Consider the following 15,125-nt stretch of genomic DNA (forward strand, 5'->3'; position numbering starts at 1 on the left):
ACACCAATGGGGTCTGCAACCGGCAGGGCGCAAAGGGCTGAAGTGCTTCTGGACCCGAGCTGCGGTGCCTGGGTTTGCCCTCACGTTTTGCAGGGCTGGTGACAGCTGCTCTGGCTGAATGCGGCGTGTGCTCAGGTGGAGGTTGCTCCCATCCTGAGGGATGGGACAGAAGGGGTTTAATTGCTGAAGCCCTTCCTTTGCACCGTTATGAGCTGGTATGTAGCAGTGAAACTCAACAGGCCAGTTCGGGGGCTGGCTGCCACTTGTGTGTCAGAGTTGAGCTCTTCACCCCATGTGCTCTTGCTGGTACCCCAAAACTTTGTCTGACCTTCTACATACACCAAGGACTTGGTGGATCAATCTCTTTGCAGCTACAACTGCTTGACCTTGAGAGAGGCTTCCCATGAAAGCCCCCTGTCCTGTAGGCAGCACAGCACTAAATTTGTGGTTTGGAGGTTTCACTGCTCTTTAATGCTGCTCAGGAAAGACGTGTTCTTACTCGTTTGGCTCATACAAGTTCTTTCTTCTCAAGCAGCGCTTTGGGATTACTGTATATGCACGTCAGCTGAAATAAACTTACTCCTTTTCATATCATAATGAAAATATTTTAATCCCCTGACTTGAACAGAAAATTAGTGACCGCTTGAAGCTGATGGAGGGACATGGTGCATGAAATTACTTTTCATGTCTTCAACACTAAATCTGCGCAGGCTTTTGTGTTTTAATCCTTAAATTTCCTGTAGCCACCTTCATGGGTAATGTTTGTTGAGTTGTTGACCTGTAAAGTGCGGGAATATTTGTAAAGTAATTCAATATTCTTAGATGTGAGCTGATACTGTCACATATTTTAAAAGCATTGAGAACAGTTGGTAGTTTATTTTTTTTATCTTTGCAACTTTATTTGCATTGAGTGACCTCCTTATTTTTCTTTCTCTTTTTTTTTTTTTCCACTCTAGGTCTATAATTAGCAGAAGGTTTTTCTGTATAGTTGGCACACTCTACCTGTATCGGTGTATTACAATGTATGTGACTACGCTCCCAGTACCTGGCATGCATTTCAATTGTTCTCCGAAGGTAAACTTCTTCCGGTTACCTTTTCCTATTTCAATCTGTGTGTTTTCCCCTTGTCCTGCTGTTACCAAAACTGTGAGCAACACTTTCTCAATAATTGTTACTAATTTGAAAGTACCGGTTTGGCAGGATGGGGGCCATCCTTCTGCACGTCATCCTCTTCCTTCTTAGTGGAGGTGTTGACGGTTGCTTTGGGGCAGGGCAGGCACTCCCACGCTTTTCAAAGTGATAATCTATGCAATTTCTGTGGCATTTTCAACTAATTCGCATGATCAGCGCTTTTGTGTCTCCACCAAAGGTGGAGGTGCCATGTGTGATTCATTTTATTTCTAGACACTTCAGTATGTCAAATCCGAGCGTGATTTACTGTATTTGAAAGTGGCCCCAAGGGGTGTTTCAAAGGCTGCTGAAACTGGGTCTGCTTTACAGCCATTTGTCCCTGCATATATTTTTTGCAATTGTGTTAGCACAAGGACTTGTCCCCTCCTCCCCAGTCTAGCGCTGACTCCTGTGTGCTGTGTGGAGGGATAAAATGAGCTTGTGAAAACTGTGGCTGAAGCCAGGCTATTGAGACAGGTGCTTAGGCAAAACCCTTTCGTCAGCCTTGAATGGCAATTCATGTGCTCAGGGTGGAGGTGGGACAGGTACAGTGGTGTTGAATCCGTTTCAGATCACACAGGTATTGGTGTAAGCGTGTCCCTCCTGGAGTTATTCATGCTGTAACTTGATTTAAGTGGAAGAAAGGGGGCTAAAAAAAAATGTAATTTCTATGAAATACCTACGGCGTGTGCAGTTCAACGGGTTTCTGTGCACAGCCACGGGGAGGTGACAGGGAGTAAACCCACAAGTCATTCTCCCGATGCCACTCAGTGGACACGCTGTCACTCTTTGGTGAGGATTGCTGGTACGTACAAACCTCCAGTACGGAGTTGAAATGTTTTGGTTCCTCAGGGAAATAAAGCCGGTGAATGTTGTTTGACAAGGCAGAGTGTTTGCCAAGCCACGTGTGGCTTCTTGAGGGCCTGAGGTCTTTTGTGAAGAGAAGTAAGTGGCAGAGGAATCAACATTGTGTTTGATCAGTTGGCCATTATGAGATTAAAGAAGAAAGAACACAGATATTTATGGGCCAAAGTGGGTAAATATGCCAATTTTTTAAATTTACAGCGCTGGCAAGTCCGTCTCGTTACTCAAGTGAAGACAAACCTATGTTGTGCTTTTCTGTTGCCCCAGTAATTCTAAGGATTAGCTGGGCTTTCTTGAAAGCTACAAATATACCGTTGAGAAAAGAATAACCTCTTAACACCTTATTGAGTTATTTATGATTGTGAAGAGTGGGCTTCTGGGGAGCATTTTAACGTTTTGCAAAGGAACTGTTAGCAGGAACTACTTAATTGCTGCAAAGACCCTGTGTAACTCTGTCTGAAAAGTACAATTTCCACTTCTTAAAGCAAGAACAAGCTTTTAAAATAAAGGAACTCTACACCTACAGTGACCAGCCAAGGGAATCCTGATTCCAGGATTTCTTTCTGACTGTTAAATAGTTACCGTGAATTTCAAAACGGGGTAAGGATGCAGCATACGTGTAGATATGGAGGAGTGAGAGGGATGGATTTGGTTTGCGTTGATCTATCTTTCCTGTGGCAAATTGAATATTTTTCAGCAGTACCCTCACAGCCAGCATTGTGGGTTGTGGGTAGGGTAGAACAAAGCCATCAGGCTTGGAGGAAGGTCCCCTTTCCTCGTGTGGAGCATATGAGTAGAGGCCAGCACAGGAGTTTGGCTTTGTGCTCAGACAAACAGCATATATGTTTCTTTTGAAATGTGAAGCAGAACGAAATTATTTTGAAGACTTTCCAAGACAGGACAGTGGGAGGCCTTAGAGATTGGAGTGAGATATTCTCTTCTGTGCCTTCAGTGTGGGTTTTGGCAGCCTGATGTCCACCTTGGGCAGTTCATCCTGTTTTCTGTTGGATTATCATCTGTAGGGCCTGTGCTGTAACAAACAGAATTAATTAAATTAAGCTTGATTTATTTTAAGAGAGTATTGCCCCTTGAATAGAAGGAAAACCAGATGTTTAGAGAACATGACAGAATTCTAGACATCCCTGGAAATATTTTTAATTCCTTTTTATTGGTAAAGCTGGGTTTTGGAGATGGTATTATGGAAGTCATCGGTTTTCCAAGAGTCTCGGTGTGTATATGTGAAGTGCACGTGTGTGTGTGTATGTATCTACATGCCCAGTGTATATCTCAGTGCAAGAATATGATGAATAAAAAGAGATTTTGAACCCATGAGCTCTGCTTGAAGAGTCCCACTAAAAACCCTTTTCCTGCACAGCCACAAACGTTAGGAAAGGCCGCCCACAAAACCTCGGAGAAAGATGATCTCTTCACATGGTGGCTACAGTAAATGCTTACAAAGAACATAGAAAACAGTTTTTGCTTACCTGCCTGTTTCACTGTAAGCGTAGCCCTCTGAGTGGAGGCACTGACAGGACTTTCACCCCTTTGCTCTGTTTTTTTTGCTTTGGCATTGTACTGAAAAGCTGCTGTTTTTCTTTGCCCCTGGAAGTGACCTGGTGTAAAGGGGTTTTACACACATATAGACGTAATGACTATGTGTGTAAATAAACCTGCCTTTTTTACTTATCTTTTCAACTTATGTTGAGAGCTTGGGGAAGAAAAATTATTCCTTTGCAATATTATGTTTACAGGGAAATTGTAATAATTTCCTTGATTCTTCATACATTGAGTACTTAAAATGAAATAATATTTTAGACAGACGAATGGAGGTGCATGCGGCCTGTGCTCACATGAAGAACAGCTATAATGGATGCATAGCATCAATAACTTGTGTCATTTTCAGTCTTTTTTTCCTCTAGAAGTGTGCTACTAGCTTTTGGGAAAGGTTGGGGATTTACTGATTGATCATGTGTATCGAAGCAAAAGGAGAGAGGAGCTGAAAGGCGAAGTTGCTGGCTAACACCATTGCTTTCTTTAAACTCTGAAAGGTTAGCGCTGACGTTTTACTATGCTTTTGTGTTTTACTCTTCCACCAGCTTTTTGGAGACTGGGAATCTCATCTGCGAAGGATAATGAAGTTGATTGCTGGTGGAGGATTGTCCATCACAGGATCCCACAACATGTGCGGCGACTATCTGTACAGCGGTCACACCGTCATATTAACTCTCACGTACTTATTTATCAAAGAGTGTAAGTTTGTCACTGTTCCTCTGGAATTCCCTGTTGTAGAATTCCTTGCTAGTCAAAGAATTATTGTTGTGCTGATCAATAAATACAACTAAAGGAAAAATGCATGCTTTTTCAATTAAATGAAAACAGTAGAACTTCAAAGACACAGCGCTTCCTGGAAAAGAAGACTTTGGAGACAAAATAAAACACTTTACCATGTAGACATCTGATACAAGCATTTTATTTAAAAAGAAATTTTTTTAGAAAACTGAAACCTGCATTGCACTCTGCCTCATGAATGGTATTTGAACAGCGTGTCGCCTTGTCCAGAGAGAGATGAATGCCATGCTGAATGCAAGTTACTCATTTTGCAAGATTTCAGCTTTAATGTATGCACTTGTCTTTTATGAAAGGCGAGAGGAATGGTTTGCCTTCTACGTAGAATCAATATTGAAATACAAATCAGTTAATTGTACTGACCAGGGTATAACTATGAAGTGTGTTTCTCAAACATTTCATAACTTTTTTGTTTTCCAAGGACTGAGTACAATTTTTAAGTAACGCCTTAACGAATGATACCTATTTTGTGATCTCAACATTCCTGCTCTTAATCTTACTGCAGCACAGCATTACCCACCCCAGACTGCAGTCTGTGTCCTCTATGAATTACAGCAGTAGTCTCGCATGTTGATAACATTTCACTTTGAAGTAATTGCTGCTTTTGCTTCTTTCCAGACTCCCCACGGCGACTCTGGTGGTATCACTGCCTTTGCTGGGCACTCAGCGTGGTTGGGATGGTTTGCATCCTCCTTGCTCATGACCACTACACTGTGGATGTAGTGGTGGCTTACTACATCACTACAAGACTTTTCTGGTGGTATCACACAATGGCCAACCAGCAAGTGAGTTTCTCCCACTCTTGGGATCAGTGTGGCTCTGCTTGCTGTAGGGTGGTGGTGGGCAAATATCCACTCTTTGCCTCGAGCCTTTTGCAGGAGTAGGAGTGGACTGACCTCTGTCTTGCGGAACTTCCCTCTCTCCCCCTTGCACTGGGTTTGCAGGAAAAGAGTCATCGGTTGGGTTTATCTTGCGTCTTGACTGCAAAAAATATCTGAAGTGTACCTGCAGGCAGGCTGCCTGCTTCCACTTGTGTAACCTCTATTATTGACGTCCCTCTGCATTTGGGCCAGTTGGATGGTTTTGTGATAGAAGAGCAAACCAATTGAATGCGGTGGAGTTTTTGGGCCTTGATACCTTTTTTATTTTTTTTGTTGGAGCCAACTGGATTGTTCTTGTATCCTGTGGTTTGTGTAGATGAGGCTTCACTAAAACTGAAGTGTTTCTAAGTGGCGGTAGGCTCCCCTAACCAAGGGAAATGTTTTCCTTTTGAAGGACAGTGGAGCAGAGAACAGGCTGCTCCTGTCCTAAGGCTCGTGTCTGTGCAGGCACGGAGAATGGGGTGATTGTGGAAATACTGGGAATGAGGAGCTGCTTCCCAGGAGGTGTAACACACAATGGGAGATAGCAAAGCATGAGTTGTAGTACTCAGAGAGCATCAGTAAATGATTCAAAGGTTGAACTAAGAAGTCTTTTAGGGGTCTCATGTCATCCTCGGTATTCTTTCCTGTCACTGAACTAGATTGATAAATGATGAGCTTACATTGCGGAGGAGTGTGAGAAAAAACAAAGTCTGTTATCTGTGGAAACGACATGCTGAGTTAGGAGAAACTTTAGAGAGGGTAACTTTTCTTAGGTCTGTAACAGCAGATTGATGTCCAAATATTTTCTGTGCAACATGAAGAAAGATATTTCGCTTATCTCTTCATATGACTCCTGTTAATGATGTTTAAGAGACACCCAGTGTGATGGCAGGAAATCAGTTATTATTGTGATGGTACAGATTTTTAGATCATATCAAGGTCTTCTAGATACCATGTCGTATTATTCCAGTGATTATAAAAGCGCTTAAAGCACTACACCGCAGTCAAGCTCTGTGGCACAATTTACCACGGAAGGCCTAGCTGCAAAGCGTGGACTTCGATGTTCAGTCAGATTGGGAAACACTGTGTTTGACAGCAATCTGTACCCAGACTTTCCGGATGTTGTCATACAGCACCAGAATTTGCTCCTGAACTCTGTCAAAATGATGATGCTGAGTGGATGTTCTTCCAAGCTGGAAGCTATCGAAGTCAGGCTTACCTCGAGTGCTAACAAGAACTGCCTTCAGAAAAGCCTTCTGCCTTACTGTGTCTCAACATTGCTTCCCTAAACTCCAGAGTTGCTGAGGAACACCCATCTCTGGATCCTTACCGGAGCACATGTTTGTGTGCTAGTCTCTCCTTTCTGGTGCTGCTCCATGTGCAGGGGGCACGGGCTTGCATCTGACCTTAAAAGCAAAAGCCCCATGAGGCTAAAGTGGATTTATTTTACACGAGTTTACGACCAGGGCCTGCTTGGCATGCAGGCCCCGTGCTCGCACTTTTCAGTGGGCTGGTACATTGCTTTCCTGCTCTGCGTTGAAAACCTGCAGAAGGAGTAGTTGGATGACTCCCTTGGTGCCTGCCCACTCCTTGCGTCCTGCCTGTGGTTTGCTCACAATTAGGACAAACAGATAGTGGGTGGGAGTTTGAGAGCATTTGGAGGGCAGGGCCGGGTTCTTTGCCTTCTCCGAGTGGGTTGAGGCATGCCTTGCTCATTGCTCTTCAGGCTCACGGCCAGGCTCCAAAGCGATTCTTGACCTGCTTACGATTTCAGAGGTACTTACGGAAACAGCTGTGCTTTGGGGTTGGTTTTTTTCATGCCCAAAGGAAAGGAGAGACCGATTTTTTTGGCCGTTCCTTATTTTCCTGTGGGACCATTGAACAGCTGAGGTCTTGGAAAAGTAGGTGAGCCTCACTTGGGAGCAACAGCTGGTGTGTGCAGGGAGGCTGCGGAAAAGTAGCTTGGCTCCGCTTGATCTTTATCCATGCCAGGTCTGTTAGGGAGGTGTTTCTAGATGAGGAGTGAGTTTTAGAGGCAGCTGTAAGCAAGACGCCACTGCTGAATGGTGGTAAGTGACGCACAGTGAAGTCGTGCAGGTAAGACGGGTGTTCTTACGTAATTCTCTTTTTTTCTGATTATTTTTGTGCAGGTGCTAAAAGAAGCTTCCCAAACAAACCTCCTTGCAAGGGTCTGGTGGTACAAGCCCTTCCAGTACTTTGAAAAGAATGTCCAAGGAATCGTACCTCGCTCCTACCACTGGCCCTTCCCCTGGCCGGCGCTGCACCGGGGCAGGCAGGTGAAATACAGCCGCCTGGCGAACGACACGTAACAGCGTGTCGACGGACAGAGTGAAGGGAAAGGACCTGTCCCAAGTGCTAAGAACTTCGTACGAGAAGATGCCATAAAAAAATCAGCCACCCCCTAACTCTTTCTTTTAACAGTTCCCTTGACTTAACCTATTCAGTTACCTGGTAAGCACTGTGATCTTTTTTTCTCTCCAAAGGATCTGCGTTGGACAACAATAAAGAAAATTTAACTTTATCATGCACTGTTATACATTTCTTGTTAATAGATTTGGAATTTACATTTACCCATTTCCATATTTCTTTGTATATGATGCGACAGCATAAATGAAAGCTTTTATATCATAAGTTCTGGTCTTTCCAGTCACGTCTGGGAATAAAGCATATTATTTTCTTGGGAAAACATACTTTTCATATCTCTTGCCCCAAAGATTGGGCTGTAAGCCATTTTCTAGCAAATGACTATATGAAGGTTTCTAAACACCTGCCTTGGGTAAAATCGAGAAATCTTTCTACCTGTTGCATCACGTTACGAATAAGAGGATAGACACAGAAAGGTTCGGGAATCTTGATTTTGTAGAATCTGCAGTGACTGTGTCAATACGTGCAAAAAAACAAAAAAAAGAAAAAAAGAGAAAAAAAGTTGTAAAGTGATTTTCTAAGTATTTCCTAACTTTATTTTTCAAAATGTGTATGAAAATTAAATTTAAAAAGATTTTTACATGTCAGAGAGTAGAGAGTTAAAATTTAAAGAAAATGCTTCTTGGGAGAGAGAGATTTGTCTATGTTTCTAGTGCCTTTCTTGTCTTGATTGTATGGTCAGTAGGCAGTCTTAAATGTTTTTATTTAAAATAAAGTATTCCATGAAAGCAGAATTATATATACTGTATAATTACTAATTTTTGCATTTATAGCTAAATTAAACTGGAAATTTACTTCTAATGTTGAAATTGCCATGTGGGGGGGGGGGAACAAATAAAAAGGGTCCGATCTGGCTCACACATTGTGGGCAGGTCAAAAAGAACATCACTTTATTGTCTACTTGGTAGCTGTATTTTAAAAGAGAAAAACAGCCATGAATTCCTGTTTTTTAAGAATTTTACAAATGATCACTGAGTGAACTATGAATGGTTTCTCCATCCCGTATCGAAATGTTGTTGAAAAACAACAAAGATAATCTATTTCTTTAAAATATTTGTGCAGAAACTGCATGTAATTAGAAGTTTCACTCCTACCATACATACTGTATGTTTGGGGAATTATTCTATCCTAAACTTGCCAATGTGCAGAGCAAAATAGTTTTTTTAAAGAATGAAGAAGAGAAAATATATATATGAATATATATATATATCCATTCTGTATTTTACGTGAAGCAGAGTTATCTTCTGTAGGGTTTTTGTGTATTCACAAGGTGATATTTGTATTGTAAAACAACAATGGTGAAGGAAAATAAAAAGGCTTTTGAAAAATGTAGTTTCCTTTATCTTTTTAATATTAAGTTTAAATTTAAAGCTGGGTTTATTCTTCCGAACCTTGCCTTTAATTTTGTGTTATTGCACTGTAGGCCATCAAATTTGGACTGTATGGAAACTGCATTGATTTCGAATTGCTGTTCGCGTTGGGCAAATCAGTGCCTTATCTGAAATAAATGCTATGCAATAGATTCTGGTCGTGCGGGAGCCAAGCGGATGGGAGGAGCCTTCCTGGGAGCCAGCACCAGGGCTTGAAAAATCTACCCCCAAACTGCTGGGACGGAGCACGGGGCAGGTGAACACGTGCCACGCCAGGATCTGTCAGTCCTGTTGCTTAAAAGACAAAAAACAAAGTGACGTTTCTGTGAGTACGTGGTGATCCAAGTGTCATTTCTTTCTTTATTCTCTTTTTGGGGATGGTTTATCTACTTCTCTGCCCCGTTCATCAGCTTTGGCCAAAAATGTCCTTGAATTGATGTTACTTCTGCTGTCTTTCTGTCGCTTGGGGTGCAGAACCAGACTGACCCGTTCCTATGGGTTCTCTTTCTCCCTGGGAGGGAAGGGAGTGCTTCATCGCCGCTGCTTGGCGAAACCCTTGGCAGCGGCATTTGCAGAGCTGCCCGTGAACTCCAGGGATCAGCTCTGCGTGCTTTACCTTCACCGCACAGTTCTTATCTTTGGCGACTGTGTGGTTGAAAGTCTGTTTTACCAAAAGCAAACCTGCCCTGAGACGATTGCTTGAGAGAACTCACGCTCCCAGACATAAACGAGTGAGTAGATTTTTCAAGGCCTGGCATCACGCACATCTAAACCATTGACATAAGTAAATGTATGGATATATGCACCTGACATTAAATGGAATCTGCTGAATTCTGCATTGTACTGTCTGACTTACTGCATGCACCTTGCTGAACGTGGTGTCTTGGTTTTCACAACTCGGCTGTGGTTTGGTAGCGCATGTTGGCTTGAGAAATAAGTCTGGGCAAGCAGGGACACGGAGCTCGGTGGTGCTGCTCTGGTGCTGCCTCGTCCGGAGGAGAGGACCAAGGGAATAGATCCAGGACGACACTTTTGGGCACCGGTGTGAACTTCAGACTGTGGCACATGTGCTGCCTTGCTCCTCTCCTTCCCTGTGGGCATCTGCTCAGCAGCACCAGCTTCTTCAGATGGGTGATGGCTTGTGGTGGCGCCAGTGCTGCGGGCCTGGAGTGCAGCTGCTCATTATTTAGTGTTGCGCAAACAATTGGGGATCCCAGATTTCCCACCGTTCAGCGCTTCCCCAGCCCGCTCCATGGTACATCTACTGTGATTCTTCTGCCGATTGCTTTCTGGAGGAGCATAGCTGAGGGGGGATGGTGGTGGTCTCCTGGAGACTTTCATAGAGTCATTCGGTTGGAAAAGACCTTTGAAATCATCAAGCCCAACCGTCCCTGTCCACTACCAGATCATATCCGTAAGCACTTCATCTACCTGCCTTTTAAAGACCTCCAGGGATGGGGACTCCACCACCTCCCTGGGCAGCCGTGTTTGCCTCTTGACCTTTCTATTTCTGGGTGAGATCCTTGGGCAACTTTCAGGGATGATCCTCTTCCCAAGGAGAGGCAGAAACAATAGGTGCACTTGTCCCCATGCCGCGGGGCACTGGCATAGGAGCGCATCGCATGCATCTGCTGCTGCCTGGGCAGATGTGGACCTCTACCACCGATTCCCATCGGAGAGGTGAGCACAGGGACATTGTGCCACCGTGCTGCAAGAAGCGAGTAAAAGAGGTGGATTCTGGTGGTGTGCTGCCTTGGTTGAAACAGAGCTAGTGGCTCTTCCCTCGTTGTGCCGGTAAAACCCTCTGCTCTTGGCTTGTAGCTGAACACTGAGTTTTTAGTTCCCAGGCACCTATAGAAGGGCAGACTTGAAGGCAGAACCACCTGGTTTGTGCGTGGAAGGGTAAACCTTAGTGTGTTGTCCAGTGCAGATTCCTGGAGGTTGGAATTTGAAAGAGAGCTCTCCACCAGGAAAGGCTGGGAAAGGGCAGCTTGAGATGGAGGAGGACCCAGCAGCTGTTGGAGTCCAAGAGCTTTCCTGGAGGTGGACTTTGAGTGCCCATGTTTCTGAAATCCACCTTGGTTTAGCTTTTAGTCCTTGCAGGTGTGAAAACCCTTAAAATACAGGGGTGGGAGAATTTGAGGAACATGGGCCAAGCAAGGGAAGGGATCCCTTGTCTTTTCTGTACTCTCTGAAAAGAAAAATGAACCCCCATCAACTTCTCCTCTTCTCCCTTCATTCAGGGGACAGCTCGGTCTCCCTCTGCCTTACCATTCTCCTGGTGACGGTGGTCAGAGCGTTCCCTGAATTTGAGGCACTGTGAGTTACTGCTTTGGTCCTGTTTCTGGTCCTGCTCAGCAGCAACGATGTCTGTGGGAAGGTTTTATGGCTTCTTTCTGACCGTTTGCTAAGGTCCACTTCCAGAGCAAGGAGACCAAAGCGGATACAAAGCCTTCACGTGATGCAGCGTGGTGTTCTCACGCATCTCCTCTGTAACCCAGCAGGAATACACATCTTCCTCATAGAAAATGAACGTTTTCCAGCATTGGCACATCCTCTCAAGGACGTTTCTGCCTCTGGTTATCTGTGCGTGCTGGAGGCTTGGTGGGGAGTGCTGGTGAGCACCAGGGTTTGGGCACAACACTCCCTGCACATCCATTCTGCAGCCTCGTTTAAATAAATAAGTACGTCTAGCAAGGTTTGGGAGCAGGCAGGAATCCCCCAACTTGATGGGAGATGCAGCAGCATCTCTGGTCCTGGCGGTCGCTCCTGATGACAGGTGTTTGGCATGTAGGCATGGGTGGGCTTAGAGCAGCCACCCTTGTTCATTTTCTGCCCAATTTCTGCCTGGAAAAAAATGGTGGGAGTTGCCTTGGAAAGGATCTGCCCAATTCTGTGTCATTGTTTTTCCATCTCCAGGCCCGGGGGACAAGAAGGGTTCCCCAGTCTTGTGCCAGAGCTCTTCTGCTTTGCTCGTGCTGCTTGGCTCTTCCTTGGAGCGATGCTTTCGCCGGGCTTTCCCATGACCCAGGTAAGCGCTCTGCCCGCGTCTGAGCAAAACATCCATCCCGGGCCCAGGAATGACTCTAATAAACATTGGGACGGGTGCAAACAAAGATGTTGTCACCAAAGTATTTGCTTTCCAACAAATGACACCACGTGCATCAAGCTGTCTTGTGATCTTGTTGTGGGTTGGTGGAGGGAGAAAAAGGGAGTGCATTAGCTTGGAGGTGAATGGGCTTCAGCCAGGAGATGATGGGCTGAAGCCAAAATGGGTTCCTGTAGCATTTGTTCTTGTGTGTCCTGCGCTCCTGAGCAATGGAAGTGCTGCCAGCTTAGACTTAGAAATCTCCTCACCAATTTTGCTTTAAAAAGTTCTCTGTTGAAACAAGGAGTTCTCCCTCGATTGTTCCTCTCCAACGATGAGGATGATCCTTCAGGTCTAGCTGCTTTGGAGTTGGTTCCATCCCCTTTAACGCAACGGGGACGATTTGGGCATGTCCATGGGGGCCTCATTTTTGCCTACATAGTGCATCTCCCTCCTTGGGCTTTGCCAAACTGCGAACTCTGCAACTGCAGAGTTGAAGGATGTCTCCTTTGGACTCATTTATGATGTTCTGGGTGACTTTTGGCCAGCGTACTCTCTAACTCAACTCATACTGGCTTCTGCTTGGGCTTCCCTGGTGGCCACAGCAGAGTTACCGTAACTGCCAGTTTGGTTTTTCCCAGGGAGAAAGAGATGTTACCAAAAGAGCTGTTTGATCAACTCTTTGCTTCAGGTTAATTTTCGTTCATCTCATCTTCCCGCAGGCTGAGTGCGAGGAGCCTGGACTGAGTCTGAGCGCAGAACAGGGATCGGCACTCGCTGCCCGGCACGGTGGCGTTGGTTCAGGACTTTCCGCTCACTCAGTATTTTATTGGCTGGAAGGAAAGCAGAGTGGACATTCTCTGTCTCCCCGCGCTGCTGTCTGCCCTGCGCCTGGAGGAGGGAGCCGTACCCGCCAGCAGTGGGAGAGAGGCTGCTTTGTGATTTTTCTGACCCTCCGGTGTATTTCCACACTGCACTTGGACAGAGGCATCGAAACATCCCTTCCCATTCCATCTGGCAGCCGGTCGGGTATTAGACAGCAGCAAGGAAACGGCCGGGGCTTGGTTGCCTGGAGAGTCCTCGCTCGTGTGCATCCTGGGGTAACGTTTGGATAACTCTGGTAGCCATCCCAGGTTATTATGGCCATTCGGAAGCCATCATCGTTCTGGGTTTGCTACCTTTGCAAAAGCCCTTCTCCCCATTCAACCTTCCTAAACTTTCTGTGCACACTCCCAGCTGTGTTGTCCAGCAGGAAAGTCACCATTTACCACCACAAACAGGTCAGATCCCGCTACCAGGAGCAGCTTCCAGCTATGCCATGGACCCGTGGCATTTCCCCAGCTCAGCTTGCTCTCTCCCAGTAGCTGCAAGTACCTGAACGCCGTCTGCTGCAGAGCTGGTGGTATCCGTCCCAGAAAATATCTTCACCCTCCCAACCAGCTATTGAGGACGTGTGCAAGGACAGGTGCTTGAAGCCCTTGAGGGGTGCTGGGTAACCCAGAGCTGGAACTGCAGTGAGTTTTTGTTGTGCAGCTATTTATGGGTCTCCTCTTATTGTTTTCTGTCCCTTTGGCATCACTTTTGTCCTCCTCTTCTTTCCCCACTGAAGGTTTAGGTTTCACCTCTACCCACAGAAAGGAGTCCTCAGCCTAACTGATGTATTTGGAGCTGTATTTAGCCACGTTTCCTTGTGTTGCTCAAGCCCAAGTTCAGACAGCTCCTGCGAGCAGACAAGCGGTGTGTCCACAGCCAAAGCTCCTGTTGAACCCAATGGAATGAGCTCTCCCAGCTCAGGAGTGGAAGATCTTACTTTACCAGAAGAACTAGAGGTTTCACGAAGTGATAGAGAGCAGCTGCCCTAATGCCCACCTGGACTGGTAACCTGTTCCCCATGCTCAAGTTTTCCAAAGAGGTACTTGAGGAGCTTTAAGTCCAGCTCAGAACTTGGTGAAACACCTGAATTGCTGCCTTGGCTGCTGCTGGAGACGGAAGATACTCCAGAAGAAAATCACTGCAAATACTGGGTGTTGGGCAACCAACTGGAGAGTTCGAGAGAGATCTTGTGCTACCACTTGGTGCTTCTGGGCCGGTCTGCATGCCAGCCTGGTCGTGGGGATGTACTTGAGCATGGCCACAGCGTCCATGGGTTCAGCCCTTCATCCGGCAGAGCTGCCTGCTGCTACTTGGACCGAGCATGTGAGTGTTTTGACCAGGAAAGATGAGGAAGAAAATTCACGTGGTGCTGCCTGGATCACCTCCTGGTACGTCCTTGCCAAAGCCTGATCAGCTTTTTGCTGACAGCTCTCTGCAGGAACGTTATCTTCTGCCATCGGGATCCTCCTGCTTCCATGTAAAAAGGACTTTGGCCATTCTTTATTAAATAAACAACTTTATCTAAGAGAGCTCATAATTGCTTTCCCCTCGTCACATCCAGGATCCCAGGCGTTGATGAACGTCCCAAGCTTTGGGTCGGTATAAGCAACACGTCCGTGTTGAGGTGATGCTTGTTTCAATTTTCTGCTGAGGAACCGGCCATGATTCAGCAAAGAGGCTGGAATCAAGGCGTCCACCCTCTCCAAGCGACAAGGCCCATGGCATGCCTGACCTCCCTGGAGAACTGCTCACTGCTACAGGGCATCTGCAGTGGCTTCCCAGGAAAAAAAGACTTTTTCCCATAAAAGCACAGTGCTTACGCTGCTGGCGTCAGGGGCTGCAGAAATCCCCTCAGATTTTCTGATTCCATAGGTGGCAGCACAAAATATTCCAGCATAATAAAGAAAAGCTTGGGCAATGCAGTGGTTTTTAAGGCAATGTCAGTCTCCTCCTCACCCATCCGCCCTTCAGATACGCCCCGGCAGAGGCAAACAAAAATTCAGCCAGATAGGCAACAGGTCTGTCCTCTTCCCAGCTCGGTGGATGCAGTGAGTTCTACCAGCTGGGAGGTCTCTCTTGCAAGCACACAGCGACGAGTTCTTCACC

The 15,125-nt window shown here is 45.8% G+C and overlaps 1 protein-coding gene across 12 annotated transcripts in view; it reads left to right on the top strand.

Moving 5' to 3' along the window:
* SGMS1 (sphingomyelin synthase 1) overlaps positions 1-14,419 on the top strand; it is a 107,397-nt gene extending 92,978 nt beyond the window's left edge. For 10 of the 12 annotated variants that reach the window (XM_054070999.1, XM_054070998.1, XM_054071000.1 and 7 more), the window contains 4 exons: positions 957-1,074; positions 4,131-4,284; positions 4,999-5,165; positions 7,394-8,516. In XM_054070999.1, coding sequence (XP_053926974.1) covers positions 957-1,074; positions 4,131-4,284; positions 4,999-5,165; positions 7,394-7,573 — 619 coding nt within the window. In that variant the 3' untranslated portion in view covers positions 7,574-8,516. Of the gene's footprint in view, positions 1-956; positions 1,075-4,130; positions 4,285-4,998; positions 5,166-7,393; positions 8,517-9,111; positions 9,384-11,977; positions 12,090-12,868 lie in introns of those variants that run through there. The other 2 variants (XR_008450631.1, XR_008450632.1) reach the window with 2 other exon arrangements.
* The last annotated feature ends 706 nt before the right edge of the window (positions 14,420-15,125 follow it).

The sequence above is a fragment of the Cuculus canorus genome, chromosome 7 (assembly GCF_017976375.1).
Source record: "Cuculus canorus isolate bCucCan1 chromosome 7, bCucCan1.pri, whole genome shotgun sequence".
NCBI classification, from domain to species: domain Eukaryota; kingdom Metazoa; phylum Chordata; class Aves; order Cuculiformes; family Cuculidae; genus Cuculus; species Cuculus canorus.